The 16,134-nt window shown below is 42.2% G+C and overlaps 1 protein-coding gene across 1 annotated transcript in view; it reads left to right on the top strand.

Moving 5' to 3' along the window:
• Positions 1 to 16,134, top strand: part of TAOK1 (TAO kinase 1) — a 65,374-nt gene that overhangs the window by 16,809 nt on the left and 32,431 nt on the right. Inside the window, exon 2 of the mRNA XM_034068668.1 lies at positions 13,894 to 14,120. Within this exon, the coding sequence (XP_033924559.1) occupies positions 13,989 to 14,120 (132 nt within the window). The 5' untranslated portion in view covers positions 13,894 to 13,988. The remainder of the gene's footprint in view (positions 1 to 13,893; positions 14,121 to 16,134) is intronic.

Genomic DNA, 16,134 nt, shown 5'->3' with positions numbered 1-16,134 from the left:
CAGGAGTGAAAGTGATGGTGGCTGTGGCACACCTCTTATGCTTCCCCCATCTGCGGCAAGGATACCTGTTGTATGCCCCCCTACACCTCCTGATTGTAGCACTACTTGTACAGTGTTTGCCATGCCTGGGGAAGGATGGGTTGTGCGCAGGGCTGTCCTCCACAGGAGAGGGTTGCTGGAGAACTGATGGAGCAGGACAGTGGCCAGGATGGAGGAGCTCTGCAGGTACAGTTCATCTCACATAGGTGAATGTTGGTACAGCACAGGGCCAACAGGACAGCATCATGTTGGAGGCTTCTTAAAGCCAAATGTGGTGTAGTGGGTTAAGGACTGGCTGTGGGAAGGTGAGTTAGTGCTGTCCGTGGAGGAAGTATGGGTTAAAGGGAAGCTGCTGGTAGTTTCCAAGGACCAGTCTTCATGCAGTTTTAGATGGTGTTTCAGGCTGGATGTACATGTGAAAAGACTGTAAATGTGTTAATAAAATTTGCTGGGGTAAAGCTGTGGGTGTCATAAATCCAAAGGAGGGCTGGAGTCTCACTCAGCAGAATGGAATGAGCTGAGGGATTTGCAGTAATATGGATATAAGTGGGATAGCACAAAGTGCACAGTCATGCAGTATCAACAAGCATATCATAACATGTAAAAATACATACTGTACGTATATACTATATGTAGGTGAAATACACAAGTGTGGTTTATCAGAAATGGAAAGATGTTGAAATACTTGAGTATATCAGTTGATACAATGGTGATTTTAAAAGTTTAATGCTGTATGGCCAGCAAATAAGCAGATGTGGACAACTTTGTTCAGGGATGTTTAAAAAAAGCCTTAATTTGGGAAAGTTGTGAGGAAGGGATGTTGGGATGTGTTGGAAAGCCAGTTTTCTTCTGTATCATAAAGGGAGACAAAACTGGCTTGCTTTTTTCAGCTAAGAGGCTAAGGGGACACATTATATCTCCATACTTGTGCTTATTCCTCAATATGGAAAAGGGAAGAATACTGTTAAAGGGCATTGTGGGGAAAAGAATAAGTCAGTGTATCAGTGTAAGCTGACAGGTAATAAACACAAACTGTAAGACAATCTAAATCAGTTCTTAAATAGGTTCCTATTCAGAATGGGAGTGGGGTTCTGGAGCAGTTTTGTAACCAAAGGAGTGCCTTTGAGAAGTTCTCTGGAGTTGGTTATGTTTTGATGATTGGATTCTATTATATAGTTGCTTAAAATAGCAGGAACAGGAGTTACTAGGACCTTCAGTCCTGTGATCTTAACTATCCAACTGAGCCATACTCTGTATCTGAACCACCACTACCTAAATTGTTTTGTATATTAGTTGAAATGAGCATTTGTTCCCATGAAAGCAGATAAAACTCACCAAATTAAAAGGCTTTTTAATCTTAATACATATTGAAAACTATGCTTTGCTTGAAGTGAAAGGTAGAGAGCGAAGTAGTCTAGACCTTGCAGAACCCACTGGTGAAGCATTCCTTCACGTATGTAAAATAGGTGGGTTTTGATCTGTTGTTGTTTGCTTTTGGTTGTTTGACTCATCCCTTTGCTGTGAGCTGGTCAAAACATTGTTCTGCTCAGTCATGTGGAGACAGGAAAAATAAATACTCAACCTGAGCTGGAGTAAAACTGTACAAATTGCCCTGACTTTGGGGAATTCCAGCAGGAAAGGAGATGCTCACAGGCTATAGAAATGCATGAAATAATAGCTCAGTAAAGGTACTCCACATGTGGGTACAGCTGGATGGGGCTTGGAGCAAGCTGCTCTAGTGGAAGGTGTCCCTGTCTATGGCAGGGGCTTGGAACTGGATGAGCTTTAAGGTCCCTTCCAACCCAAACCGTTCTATGGTTATAGCCTTCTGGTAAACCTTTTTTCTGTTTGTGATAGTAGTTGTATATTTTATTAACCCATGTTAAACAAAATTGGCCTTTTTCATGACAAGGTGTGTTAGGATAATGCTGGTTTGACCCTGGAAGAATAGCAGTATAAAAACTGTCATCCAGAATACATCACTGGTCTGGTCCTACCTGCTGTTTCTGGCAGTGGTAACAACTGGATGCTTCAGAAGAGGTGCCAGGAGCGTTCAGAAATACCTTCCCCGACTTGTCTGTGGATGTTCTTACTCCTGTGAATGTCTCATTTAAAAAGCAATGTTTGTATCTCTTGGGCTCAGCACTTTGCAGCCATTTCTGCAGGTTAATTTTCCTCTTTATAGCTCAGTTGGTTGAATTCCTTCACTTTGTTATAAGTATGCTGCTCTTACATTTCATGGATTCTTCCCTTTTTCTTGCAGCCTGAGCACTCGACACGGCTTTCTTGTGTATGATTTTTAGCTCTTACACCTTTTCTCCTCAAGGTTAGGTTGTCATCTTGGGTATTTAAGATTTCCTATTTCTGAGGCCTTTTTGTACTGTACTTTGGTTTTTATTGCTAGATGTGAGTGAAGAATAATAGCCAGGAGCAGAGCATGGCAGAGACTTGCTTAATATATTGTCAGAAATTCTGTATTATTTTCCTAATAGATTTTTCATGTTTAAGACTGGATATGGGCTTAATGGTTCTTTACTTTTTGACTTTTCATCTCCTGCCTTCTTGCTCATTCACTTTGATTTTTAAGGTTCCTGTGTACCAACTGCCCTAAATAAAACTTGTCATGGACCCTCCTATTCCAGATCCTAAATACAACTACTACACAGGATATGTGGTCACTATGGTTGCAAAGGCCTTTTCCTTTGCTCCAAATGTGTAACTACGCATCTGATCCCTTTCTTTTTCCAGAGTTGTGTATCAGTTCAGAGATGAAGTTTCTGTTCTCTTCCTAACACTAATGCATACAATAATTCTGTGTACAAGACTTTGCCCACTTCTGTTGAATATCTTTTGAGTTGTTCTATTATTTTAATGACTCAGTCCAGTGCATGAATGTTTGGCTTGTTAGTGTGTCACGGTGTCCTGAGTTCAGCTGTAGCAGTTGTGTTTTCTCCTTCTCGGTAGCTGGTGCAGTTCTGTGTTTGACTTTCGGCCTGGGAATGGTGCTGATAGCACCAATGTTTGTAGTTACTGCTCAGATGTTTACTCTGGGCAAGGACTTTCTGAGCCTCATGTTCTGCCAGGGAGGAGGGGAGGCCGGGAGGAAGCAGAGACAGGACACCTGACCCAGGCTGGCCAAAGAGGTATTCCATACCATAGCACATCATGCCCAGGATGTAACCGAGAGTTACACGGAAGGGCTGGAGCTCTGGGGGTTTGGAGGAGGTATCAGTCAGTGCTCGGTGGGGCAGGGTGGGGTGAGTTACGGGTTGGCTGCTGGTGAGGTGTTGTATTCTCTTAACTTGTTATTTCCTTTATCATTATTATTATTGGTGGTAGCAGCAGTGATTTGTGTTATACCTTAGTTATTAAACTGTTCTTATCTCAACCCATGGGAACTACATTCTTTGGATTCTCCTCCCCAGCTCTGTGGGAGTTGGGGGAGCAAAGGGGGGGGAGTGAGTGCACGAGCTGTGTGGCTGGGTTTAAACCATGACAGTCACCAAGTGATGAGTATGTTACTTCCACTAATTATTACTTTGATTAATTCCTCTCTTCAGTTTGGCTTCAGCCACTGTGGGAGCTTCTGGAGCAGTGGCTGTTGGAAGGAACAGTGGTTGTGACAAGAGGAGATGTCACTCTGGAGCTATGTCAGACCTTAGGGCAGCTCCTTACTCATCTCCATAGGTCAGTAATGTTTAATGTATGAGTTTATTGAAGGACCAGCTTTCTTGATGTATGGTCTGTGACAGCACCATACCTTATACCTCGTCATCATCTTTGTCCAGATAATTTACCTTCATTCCTGTATCGTTGTTCTCCTGTGTGGTTTTTTTGGTACCTTGGTAGTGGATCAGGCTGGGGCACAGCTTGGTTTTTAAGATTATTCCCATGGAATCATCCAGTTTTCTCTGGATTTCTGTTATATTTGGCTTTATTTTCTACCTTTGGTCCTTCCTGGCTCCAGTTTTGCCAGGTTCATATTTGCTTAAAGAAGAGTCAGACCCATGGACTGGTAGGTTGGAGCTCTGAGGTGGGCATGTGTCCTGCCCTCCTCCTGCACTCCAGGGAATCCATTTGCAAGCTTCATTTAAGCATTTTTGTTATTTCTTTACTGGTTGGTCAGAGAGACTTTGAATTCCTTCCTTTCAGGCCTCCCTTCTAAGATTGTGTGTGATACTGCTACTTTTTAATCCCTCCTTTTCTCAAGGGTAATTATCTATATTGTGAGCTTTAGTAGCTTATTTCTGAGTTATTTATGCTGAATCCAAAATAGCCGATTTGCTTACATTTACTATATTTATTGTTCTGGGGTGAAATTGCTTTGGGGTCAAGAAAAGGTTTCTTTAAACTCAAGTCCCATTAGGATATCTGCCTAAATTTATTTTCTTATGGGCAGCTGGAGTTTCCCAGTATTTTTGCTTCTAGATTTAGTTGACTCTCCCCAGCTGGCTGCTCGCTAACCTCTTCCTGGCCAGTGGTTTGGAGCATTATTCCCACAGAGTCTTCCAGTTTTCTGGATTTGACTTTATTTTCTACCTTAGGTCTTTCCTGCTGGCTCCAATGAGAGTCAGAGCAGTGTGATGTAGGAGAGGACAGGGATTGGCAATGACTGTGAACTTCATGAATTGCAAAAGAAGGGGGACAGCGGATTTAATCTTTTCCAGTTGCCTTCCTCATAGCTTTGCTAGCCTAAGGAATCACTAAATTTAGAGCTGACCTTCTTAATAAATGTACCAGAACTATCACAAGCAAAGTCATTCAGGAGATGCTAGTGTTGGGTATGTCAGGGTATGGTTAGCACTTCAACATCCATGATACTGGCCTTTGAGAAATGAATGCTGACTGTTCTTTAACTATTCTGGGTGATCCCGTGGGATGTTTCGTTTTAAATAGGAGAAATAAATACAGGATGCTTATTGGTACTAGAGTATCTTTCATCTACATCGGTAATGTGTTCTATTTGTGTTATTTAAGTGGTAGATTGGTGTTTCTTGGGTGGGTGACATTGCAAAAAGTGCTGGTGATTTAAACTAGCATTTTGAGGAGTACTGGTAGTGTTTGGTTTATTTTGTGTTTGCCTATAACTGGCATATGTAACTTGTCAAAATAGATGGAGTTTGTTCAGAGTATCTGTCTGTAGCACAGGAATAGGCTTACCCAGTTGTTACTTTTTCCACTACTTACAAAACTTGAAATATTATTGAAATAATAAAAAATACAAAAGATTCTTTCTATTTTGTTTCAAATGGAAACCGTGGGATAATTGTTGCACTGTTGGCTTTACTGCTGGTATGGAGCATCCTAACACCCAACCCAGAAACACATCCTAGGCTTGTCAAGGGAGCTTTGGGAAGCTTAGATTTCTGACCCTTTTTGCTAGTTGACATTCCTGGAAAGTAAACATACGTGCGAGCAGAACAGCTCAGCGGGATCAGGAAGTGTGCTAGGGTAAGTGATGCGGGGAGCTGATGATGGACAGTTTAGTGTCAGAATCTTGAGAGGAAATCAAAGAAAGACACAGTCTGCAAGTACATGTATAAGAGAAACACAAGCAGTGCTCTAACATGAAAGTGTCTTCTGGAGGCTATTCTGCGAAGAAGTAAAATACAAGAGGAAAAAAAGAAAACAGAGAAGAAGAAAAAATCTACAAAGAGTTTTTGTCAGGATAAAATCATTCCTCAGAATTCTCTTTAAAAGAACTTGAGAAAGGAATCTGACTGGAATGATAGGCTTGCTCTTTGTCAGGTGGAGAATGTATGTGTTGGGGAAGAAAAGCCTGTTTGAACATAGGGTCAAAAAGCTGCCAGAATTCACCATAATATCCAGGTGCATCTTATCCTTATAATCTATTCCTTCTAGAAGGACATAGCTGAGGAAATGTGGAGGATACCAGTGGGACAGCGTTTGATGACTGTTCTTTGCTGTGAGCTTCTGCTACAGAGGAGGACCTTGGTTCGTTTGCAGTAGGCAGTACTGTTGTTACATGTTGTACATGTAACATGTTGTTATATATGTGGGATTATAGACCATGTGCAGTGCTCCTGTCATAAGACAAGTTATGGAAGTGTCCCTCACAGCTGTATGGTCTCACCTGCTTCAGGCTTTGGCATCAGAAGGGGCTCCTGACTCCTAAGTGGGGTGATCTTGGCTTTTCCCTTCCCCTGGGGATCAGCAGAAAACAGAGGCTCTCATGAACATAAGCTTGAGGGTGAAAAGTGATGTAGATAAAAGCAGTGTCTCAATGGGGCTTTCCATGGTCCACAGTCACCCTCCACAACCCAGTTTCCTCAGCACGTTCCAGGTGTCTTTGTTCTGCTGCACTTGGCACTGTTTCAGGACGGCTCCTTTTTAATCAGTTTGGTGACAGCATTTTGGATTTCTTCTGAATATTAAACATTTTTCTAACAGTCTCTTGTAGAATGCCATTCATCTGCACCTCCCCTTTCCATAATGACAGTCCTAATGGATCCAGTGTGGAGAACATGGGTACCAAAAGGAATAAATTTAGGATAATTAAGAGAAAGGCAAGTTCATTACTTTGCCAGCATTTTTCCATCTACTAAGTGGTAGAAGTGAGTTAGCAGGATCCTGAGGGAGATGTTCCCCAGTGCCTCTTGCCCCTTTTGCAGGGCATAGGAGAAGCTGGATGCTGCTGGCTGCATTTCCAGGTTTTTCTTGTTTCATTACTGGTATTTCCCCCCCCCCAATTACTACTTTAGGACAATTTCCAAATGGCAGAACTAGGAAGAGAAAAAGTAACATGTTGTTAGCTTGGTGGGAGAGAAGTACCCAAGTACCCAAGCAGTTTGTGGTTTCACATGAGTCAGGTGACTAAAATTGCTGTCCATTTGGAGAGGCTTGGGGATGCTGATAGACTTTCCATTGTGATAGTCACCTAAATACAACTATCTTCACACCATCTGTTGTGGTGTAATTGAGCCTGGATAGGAAGCTGATTTGTAGCTGATCAAGGAAAATACCTTATTCCGTGAGCAGAGAGTAATTGATCTTCCATGTGTGCAGTGCAACACACTTGAGAGTTGCTCTGCTGTTGTTAGGACAAGAAGAAAGGGTCAACTGGGCTTCCAGAGCCTAGGTTAAAAGAGGGTTGAAGGAACACCCACAGCACTTGGTGCATTGCCAGGACATCTTTTTTAATAGAAAAGCAGTAAATCCCATGTTGTAGCTTTGACAAGCTTGCTGGAAGGAGAAACTGGGTGCAGTGATCAAGAATATGCTTTCCCAGTGATCATGAAGAACCTGATGAACACATGTCCCTGTGTTTGAGATGCGCATAAGGATGGATAGAAGATGATCCTGAATCTGGCATTATTGCACTGGATGAGGATCCCTTGAATTTCAGATAAGCCAAACGAGCTGCTTCTCTCTGTGCCCTTACAGAATCCCACCACAGCAGCCTGCCTGGCACCTGGCTTGTGATGAACAGCAAATACAGTGATAGGATGTATAGTAGGTGATCTCTGTCTGTGCTTTATCTTTCAGGATGAGGTAACTCCATGCGTAGAATTCATCAGGATAAAACTTTAAAGGCTGATTTATATGCAGATCACAAAATAAGTCAAGGGTGGGTGGTGGTATCATTCCTAAAGTCACATATATCAGCACTGCCTGGTGTGACAAGAGTTCATTTCATCCCCCATCCCTCAGAGTGTTCAAGGCCAGGTTGGATGGGGCTTGGAGCAACCTGGTCTAGTGAAAGGTGTCCCTGCCTATGGCAGAGGTTTGGAACTGGAAAAGCTTTGAGGTCCTGCCCATCACAAATCAGTCTGGGATTCTTCTGATGCTGGGCCTTCATCATCTGTACAGCCCTTCTGCTTTCAGTACCAGGTTAGAGTCAAACCATCACACATCCCCATGGGATTGAGGGTGGGTGTTGCAACATCCTGTTGTTGCCTGAAGAGAGTATTTTACTCACAGTCACATAACACCAGAGCACAGCCTCCTGTGCTGGGCAGTGCAGCCTTGAACACGTGGGAATGTGCCTGTTATGTGTTGTGCTGCAAGAATCTCTTTGGTGTCTCAAATATACGTCAAAGAAGCTTCCTCTCCCCAACAGGCAATATTATGCGATGCTGAAAGTTCAGCTGAGGTTTCTTCTGCATGGTTTATAAGCAGACAGCTCATATGTGCTGATATTTCTGGTTGTTATGCTAGAAAACTTTTATTTGAGTTTAGCTTGGGTTTTTTTGCCTGAAAACGCATGGAATAGTGACAACTTCACATTCTGCATACAGGCAGAAACTTGCATTCTATAATTTTGCTTCCTTTTTTTACCTTACAGGCTGTTATTCAGTTTGTCCGAAATGGGGAGTGATTTGTCTGCTGCTCCCAAAAAAATGGTGTTTTCAGGTCAAGCATTCAATGCTATAGAGATGTTTAAAAGTCAGTATTTTAAGCATTCTCACCATTTCACTCTCACTTTAGACATCATTGCAAGTGAAAGGAAAAAATAAATGACAAGTTGTTCCTTTTTACCATATTTATGATGGTGGTGGAAATTTTCACCGTCAGCTGGAATCCATTCAGGAAATCTCTAATAGTGTGTTGAGGGGGTAGCTTAATCTCAGCTTCATGCACATACAGCATCAGACCCAGATGCAAGCAAGAGAAAATCCCTTCTCCCTGTTTCAACAGTTGCATGACGACACTCATTCCCCATCTATTTGATGCTCTTGCATTAGATCCTACCAGAGGAAGTGACATTAAAATCTGGCAATGGTTTGCACTACATGCAGTGCAGATGCTCTTATAAAATATCTGAATATGAGCCTCCAAATGAAGTTGTGTTGAAGTGGGCTGTTGGGTTCTGGTGTTGGGGGTTTTTTGTTGCTTACTTTTGCTCTGGCTTTGAGTAGAACCTCCAAAGCACCAGTTAGTTTCTCTGTTCAATAATCACTTTATATCTTTGCTGTTAGAATGTGCAGCTCTGATGACTGTAGGTGCTATAACTGGTCTCCTGGTTGCTTTGTTTTTAAAGTGTCATGTATATTCTGTCAGGGAAAGATACATGGAGTAAACTCCATTTGATACTGAAGAAAAGTGTTTCTAGGTTTTGCTGTGCTAAGTGTTTTGTGTAGCAGATGACACAAGTATTATGTCTCATATTCCAAATAATCTGTTATTTATAATTCAGGAACAGAGGGCAGCACTGCTGTCAGCCTCATTAGCCATTGTAGGAGGCCATGTAGTGCCTCTTGGTACCCAGGGAAATGGAGAGAGATGATGGATGCATAAATTTGTTTGTTGTTTCCATGATGTTCTCACATGGTGTTTGTTTTAACTCTGGTTATAATATTCTTGCTTGTAGAAGCTGAAGGATGTTGAATATGTTGATTCCTTGAAACTTCATTTGTACGGACAAAGTGTGCTGCTTTTTAATGCTAATGCTCTACAAGTAAGCCTGTGTTGTCAGTTGGTGCCTGCAGACTTTTGAGCCATCTTCAGGAGCTGTGAATGCTTTGATGCATCTCATGGTTAGTGTAACTGAATGCCTTCTAGTCATCAGGTTGGTCTGGATGTGAACTGGAGAAATAATATGATGAATAGGTGGAAATCTCAGTGAGTAGGTTCACTTTGCCTTTGTAGGGAAGGATTAGGACATGCTCTTCTTAGTGCATTGGTTTATTACATGAAACAGTTATATCTGACAGCTCTCAGCGTCACAGATTTTAGTGTAGTGAGGAGAGATTTGTATTTCTCTAAGGTCTCCTGGCATAAGGCTTAAACGTGCATGTTAAATATGGCAACTGACCATTTAGAGCTTTGCTTGTTCTGCTCTGCAGGATCCCAGGGGATGTTAGTCACAGGGGTGGGTCTTACTTCAGCTGGAGATGACATGGCAGGGAGGCAGAAAACTCAGAAGAGAACAGGTCTTGTCCCGTCCTCATCTTCAGCTTCCTTATGTCGGTGGTTCAAGGGGTGTGTGTGTGTACATTTAATATAGCTGTAATTACAGGGAATGTAACATCTTATTGATTCATAGACTTCTGTGGATGTGTGCATGTGGTTTCTACTAACTAGTTGTTGTTCAGATGAAAGTAGTTTGATAAAACATTTTGGCCTGTATTCCATGTTACTTAAACTAGTAATGGTTGCTACTGACTAAATGTAGTTACTTCAGCCTGCGTGGAAATAAGAGTTGGTCCAGTTTCTGCTTTGGCCATAGAAACATAGACTCCTGGACTGGTTTGGATAGGAAGGGACCTTAAAGCTCGCCTGGTTCCAACCCCCTGACACGGGCAGGGACACCTTCCACTAGTCATTCCCTGGCTTACTTTGGCTCTTTCTCATATTCCTCCATCACCTTGTTGGTTGTGAGTGGAGTCAATGTAAGTACCAGCAGTTGTGTTTATGCAATACAATGTTCTCTTTTTGTATGAGTGACAACTAGGAAAAATGTGGAATTTATTTCATCTAATTTTAGCAGCCTGCAAGGTGGCTTGTAGGTAGACTGCAGAGACAAGAGCTCACGCAGGGGATGCCAGTTCCTGGTGCAGTGCCTGTCTCTTGGCTACAGCCAGGATCCAGCTGCCTGATCTGAGCTAAGGTGAGATGATCCATCCATCCATACACTGGGGACAGTTGTGTTTAATGGTATAGCTGAACCAGCCCAAAAAAACTACAGTAAAGAGACTGCATTGGTGGAAGAATGTGAAATACATCAGTGCAACTTGACTGTAATTTAGAAAACCAGCTGCCTGCTCGTATGTGATTGAATTTTCAGTGCAGTTTAGATGCAGGGCTTTGGGTGTTTTTTAATCTTAATTCATCGGTATTTTTAATACATTTAAAATAATGCAATAACCACGTTGCATGCCACTTCTCCTACCTTCACTTCCATTTCCCCAGAGCATCCAGGTGTCATTATTGCAGGCAGAGCATCTCAGCTGCTGGCACTGTCGGGCTTTGGCAGGCAGCACGTGTTGTCTGGGTAAAGAGAAGACTGAGGGAATTTAATATCGGAGCATCCATAAAAAATGGGAGCACTTTATTAAGCAAAGGCTGCATAAAGCTTTCTTATGGGTGGAATTTACATTAATGCATTTTATTGTTCCATCTAAGCAGATAAAGTGATAACTGTAGTGTCATGCTCACGTCTGTGACTATCCCGTTAAATAGGTTTTAATACTTAATGGTTTTATTCTCATTCATTTCAAAGCAGCAATTATTTTCAAGAATAAAGATAATTAAATTTGTCTCAATGTTCTCAGGATTAAAGGGGGGGGAAAAAAACCTGTATTTTAAAGTGTATCACAGTGGATGAAGAGTCCTCTGTTTTGCCATTCCAAGCCTGGCAGTGCAATAGCCAGTCCTGTACCACTTCTGTGTGTATGGTTAAGGAGCCTGGGAAGAGTTCTAGCAACCATAAGAAGCGCTGCCTGTTGATGACATTTCAGAGGCATGCTCCAAGATGATGCCAAGAGTGAGGCTGGTGGCTGGTTTGGCATCGGGGGTAGGTGGGGAGCTGTAATCCATCTCAGCTGCCTGCACTGGGGGTTTCCTGCTCTCCCTGGCTCCCACTCGCATGCGTGCTCCCAGGGACATGTGACTTTGGGCCATATTAGCAGGTTTATCCAAGCCTAGCCCCTCTGACTAACAGATGTAGGGAAAAGGGCATTCTGGGATTGCAGCAGTTGCTTTTGAACAACAATGTCCTTTTTGTAAGAATCTGATGCTTCTTAAAAGATGGAACATGACATCATTACTGTCGATCCAAGAAGCATTCCTTCAATAATACTGAGTGTGCTCTGGTTATCAGCTCCCTTCCCCCAGCTCCTCTCTTGCGCTTTTCTGACTGATGCTTTTTGTCTATTGTTTCATGGGAGGCTGTAAATGTGAAACAGTTGTCTTTCAGTCTTATGTGCTTGTTAGAGCTGGAATCAAGTGGAATATTGTTGGCTTGTTTGAAAGAAAAAACAACAAAACCCACCACTTTTCTTTCCAGTCTTCATAAATGTAGCGTGTGCTTCAGGTACAGGCTGAATTGGAGCTAATTATTTCCCTTCCCACACGGTATTAGTTACTGCGTTATGCAATGGAAGGTGGAGATGTCCCAGTCCTGTTCCTGTGCATCTCACTCAGCTTCATTAGCAGTTGGGAATGTCCTGTGCTGATGTCGCTTGCTCTGAAGGCTCCTATAAATGATCCTGCATTGATGTGCAGTGTGCCTCTGCCTGCTCACCAGTGCAGTATAGCAGAGTTGTGGACAGCTGCATATCTTCTGTGTGTGTATGTATGTATTGGCCTACCACTGGGATTTTAAAGGAATCAGGGAAACTGGAGGCTCTTGCAGCCTTTACAGCTAGGTATGTCTTGGCTGACTCTCACCCCATCGTGCTCTCCTTGTAGTTACTTGAACTAACAAGGAGAGGCAGTCTTTGGCACTTTGACGTGCTGCAACTGTCTAGAGAAGAGTACCACAGAACATAAACATGCAGTATGTCTTTTTCCATGCTTGTAGGAATTGCTCCACAGGGAGGGGAAAACAAATGATTCATTGATGGTCTAGAGGGTTGGAGAAAGGTGGAGTTTATAGAGTCCAGGAAAGGAGGATAAATGGACAGGGATAAGACCTTCTGATGCCTCAGTTAAACTCGGATTTGTTGTATTTGTTTTCTGGTTTTTAGGAAAACGAATTTGAGCAGTGAAATGTGAATTTAAAAAAGCACCAGTCTTGGCCAGACAGGGATTTTTGGGAAGAAGTGGGCTGTGTGATCAGCTGTTTGCCAGTCACACAGAATGCTTCTATTGGTATTTACAGGGAATTGGGAGGAGATCCCGATACCCAGGCTCTTCCTTAGCTGTGTGTGGGAAGAAAGGTGCATTTTACTTGTAATGCTTGTTTAGCTTCACCTGTTATGAGATACAGTGTGAATTTAGCACCACTTGAAGGTATACTTTTATTCTGGATAGATTCCAAGGCACACTGAATAAATGAAGACAAACTTATGGTAAAAACAGAATTTTGTACATTCCAAATAGTGTCTGAAGTTGCAAGTTCCTCTGAATAAACTGGTGGACTTTGGACCCACTGTATCATCTACTGTCATGACTAAAATGGATGTCTACTGCTTCAGCAGAGTAGAAAGACGTATCGTGTGGAATGGGGTGTCTCTTGTTCTGAATGCTGTTCCTCTAAAGAAGAGGGTTGCAAATCAGGCTCTGAAAAGCAGTCACTTTACAATAGAGGTAATGAATTTAGATAAGAGAAAAAAAACCCAAAAGGACCATGACAAAGTTGTGGATGGAGAAGCTTTAGAGAGGTCTCTGTGTATGTGCTGAAATGAATAAAAACTGATCACTGGCTGCTTCATAACTGGAGTGCAATTGTAGAAGTAAAAATACAAATACAGATCAGCAAAGGGCAGTGGTGGTTCATACACTTCATGGTGGTACCATACATCTTGTCTTGCAAAGACCATAATAGATAAAGATATATATAGATAGACATGTGCAATTGTGTCATCCACTTTTAGACATAGTGGGTGTAACTCTTCAGAGGGAGGGTGTCAAGGTAATATGGGCTCACTAGTGACAAACTGGTTCTTGCTGTAGGTCAAAATGATTCTGGTGACTGCTCTGCAGGAGACTGAGCAGATGCTGGAGCAAGGAATGCATCTCACTTTGTGTTTTGACTTTAGTTTGTGTCCTATAGAACTGCTTGACTGGTATCGCAGTGGGACTGTGACATTATCCCAGCAGATAGGTTGTGTTGTTTCACACAACAGGGATGCATGCTCTGGAAGAAGTGGAAACTGCTTTGCTGTAGCTTTGTTTCTTACTCTTTGAGAAGAGGATAATCAGTGAAGGATTGCAATCTTTTTCTTACAGTAATCCATGCTGAAGAGGCTCCATTCATACAGATGAACCAAGGGTTGAGGCAGCACTTTAAACCCAGATAGTCGGTCGGCTAACTGCCCAGCAGGATGCCATCAACCAGCCGAGCGGGCAGCCTGAAGGACCCAGAAATTGCAGAGCTCTTCTTTAAAGAAGATCCAGAAAAGCTCTTCACAGATCTCCGAGAGATTGGCCATGGAAGCTTCGGAGCAGTTTATTTTGTAAGTAGCTTTGTGAATTTTGGCTGTATGTCTTTTTATCTTGAAGCCATGGATGTAGGCTTATTTCGAATGTATTGAGGAAGAGAAACTACTGTGAATCTTATATATGTGGTGGTGTGTGTCTGTACAGTCTCAGTCCATTCACAAATTTGCAGTAGCTGTAAGCTGTTTGCATATGCAGTGAAAAGGAAAACTGGAAACATGGCCCTTGCTCAGTGCATTTGGGTGCATCATTATGTTGCAAGCAGGGATTTATCTGCTAATTCAAATATTACTTCTCCTCCATCAATTCTGACTGGCAATGCCATTCTCTTGGTCTGATTGTCTCCCAAGTTCTCTTTCCCTTTGTGCATACCCTCAGGCTCCTTTAAAGTCATTCTTTGTGTTTGACACCTGAGTATTGGTTCTGTCACATCCTTCCCTTCTTCAGGCAAGAATCCCAGTGTTCATCTGCATGAGACTTTTGACGTGGTCATCTAGACAGCAGAATTTTTCCCAGCTGATACAGTTCAACTGGAAGTGGGATACCTCATGGTAGCCTCATTTGCAGGTTGCTGTACATTAACCAAAGTGCATCCTCTGAGACCTTCATTTTAAACCCCCCATTTTCCTCAGAAAACCTTTTCACATTTATAATTATAGGAGGTGTGGCCAAACCTGCCAATTTTCCTTCAGAAAGCCATTTGTGTCAGTATTTTATGAGATGCCTATTCATTGTTAATAATTGCAGCAGACCATGTTGGGAACCTTCCAGCACAAATTTAATGCAGCACAGATGAACTAATTAGGAAAGGCTTCTTAAATTTGTTCCCTGCTTAAAACTATGAGCTGCCACTGTCTGGGAACAGGTCTGGGGGAGGAAGTGTTTCCTAAGGGAACAGTACTCACCTTGTGGCCTTTACTTCATCTCATTCACTCACTTTGGTTAAAGAGTGGATATAAAAAGGACATCACACTACTCCAACCCATTTGGGGGCTTTATTTTTGTCAAGTGAGAGTTGTAGCCTGTAAGTTTCGTATTATGGTACCTTTTTACTGCTAGCAGGCCTGAGATCTTGAATTTGAAACTGTTTTGTATAGTGTACTGCATAGCGCAAAGAGAAGCCCAAAAGATGAGAAGGACAAAGTGGAGGGAGAAATTTAGTGTGAATTAAATAACCATAAAGAGCTAACGGAGGGGAGTGTATGTCTTAAATCCTTTATTCCTCTGTAGCACTAGGGAAAAAACCTACTCTTAAGTTTCGTTAGCGGGATTTTGGTTCTGCTAATGCAAACAATGAAACTTTCTCTAATCAATGTAATTAGTACTGGATTATAGTTAATAACTGCTTAAAAGCATATTACCAAAGCCAATGACACACTCCACCTTTTCTTTGCTCATGCTTTAATTCTCTCATTGGTGAGGTTACTCTGGTCGCCAGATGCTGATCCTTTGTGTGGAGCTTTTGGAGGAAAGAGGGATATATGTGCTAAGCGTCTGCCATGGAACAAGTCTTCTTCATTTGGATCTTTTAAATCTTGGAACATCTCCATGGCTTTTGTTTAGGAACTGTCTTTTTTCAGTTATTCCAGAATGCAGGGACACTAAAAACCCAAACAAACCCCATAATTTTAATGTTGATGGGGTGTCAGCTGGGATGGTTCTCTTGCTCCCAGCTTGGCATCAGTGTTAAGCAAACTCAATCAGGAGTTGCCTGCTTGGGTCCTCTTAACACATAGCAACCCTCCTCACCAGCCTGCTTGCATTGCCTATAGCCTGGACCAAAAATGTTGATGAGAAATAGATGCAGGAGTGATTAAAAAGTACAAAAATCCATATAATCCTGAGATCTCTCCCAGCCTTTTTAAATGCAGTTTACTCTTTCCATGTTTGTTGTACCTTTCCTTTTATCCCTGATCCCAAGAAGGGGTGATATATTGCTTTATATGATAACTGACTAAGTGTGTTCACTGCTGTCTCTGTTTCTGTTACATCCCGCAATGGCAGAAAGTTTCTGGTTTTCCTTGAATAATT

This window comes from Melopsittacus undulatus, chromosome 13, assembly GCF_012275295.1.
Source record: "Melopsittacus undulatus isolate bMelUnd1 chromosome 13, bMelUnd1.mat.Z, whole genome shotgun sequence".
NCBI lineage: Eukaryota > Metazoa > Chordata > Aves > Psittaciformes > Psittaculidae > Melopsittacus > Melopsittacus undulatus.
The sequence above is the reverse complement of the archived record's forward strand: the minus strand, read 5'-3'. Positions and strand labels throughout refer to the sequence as shown.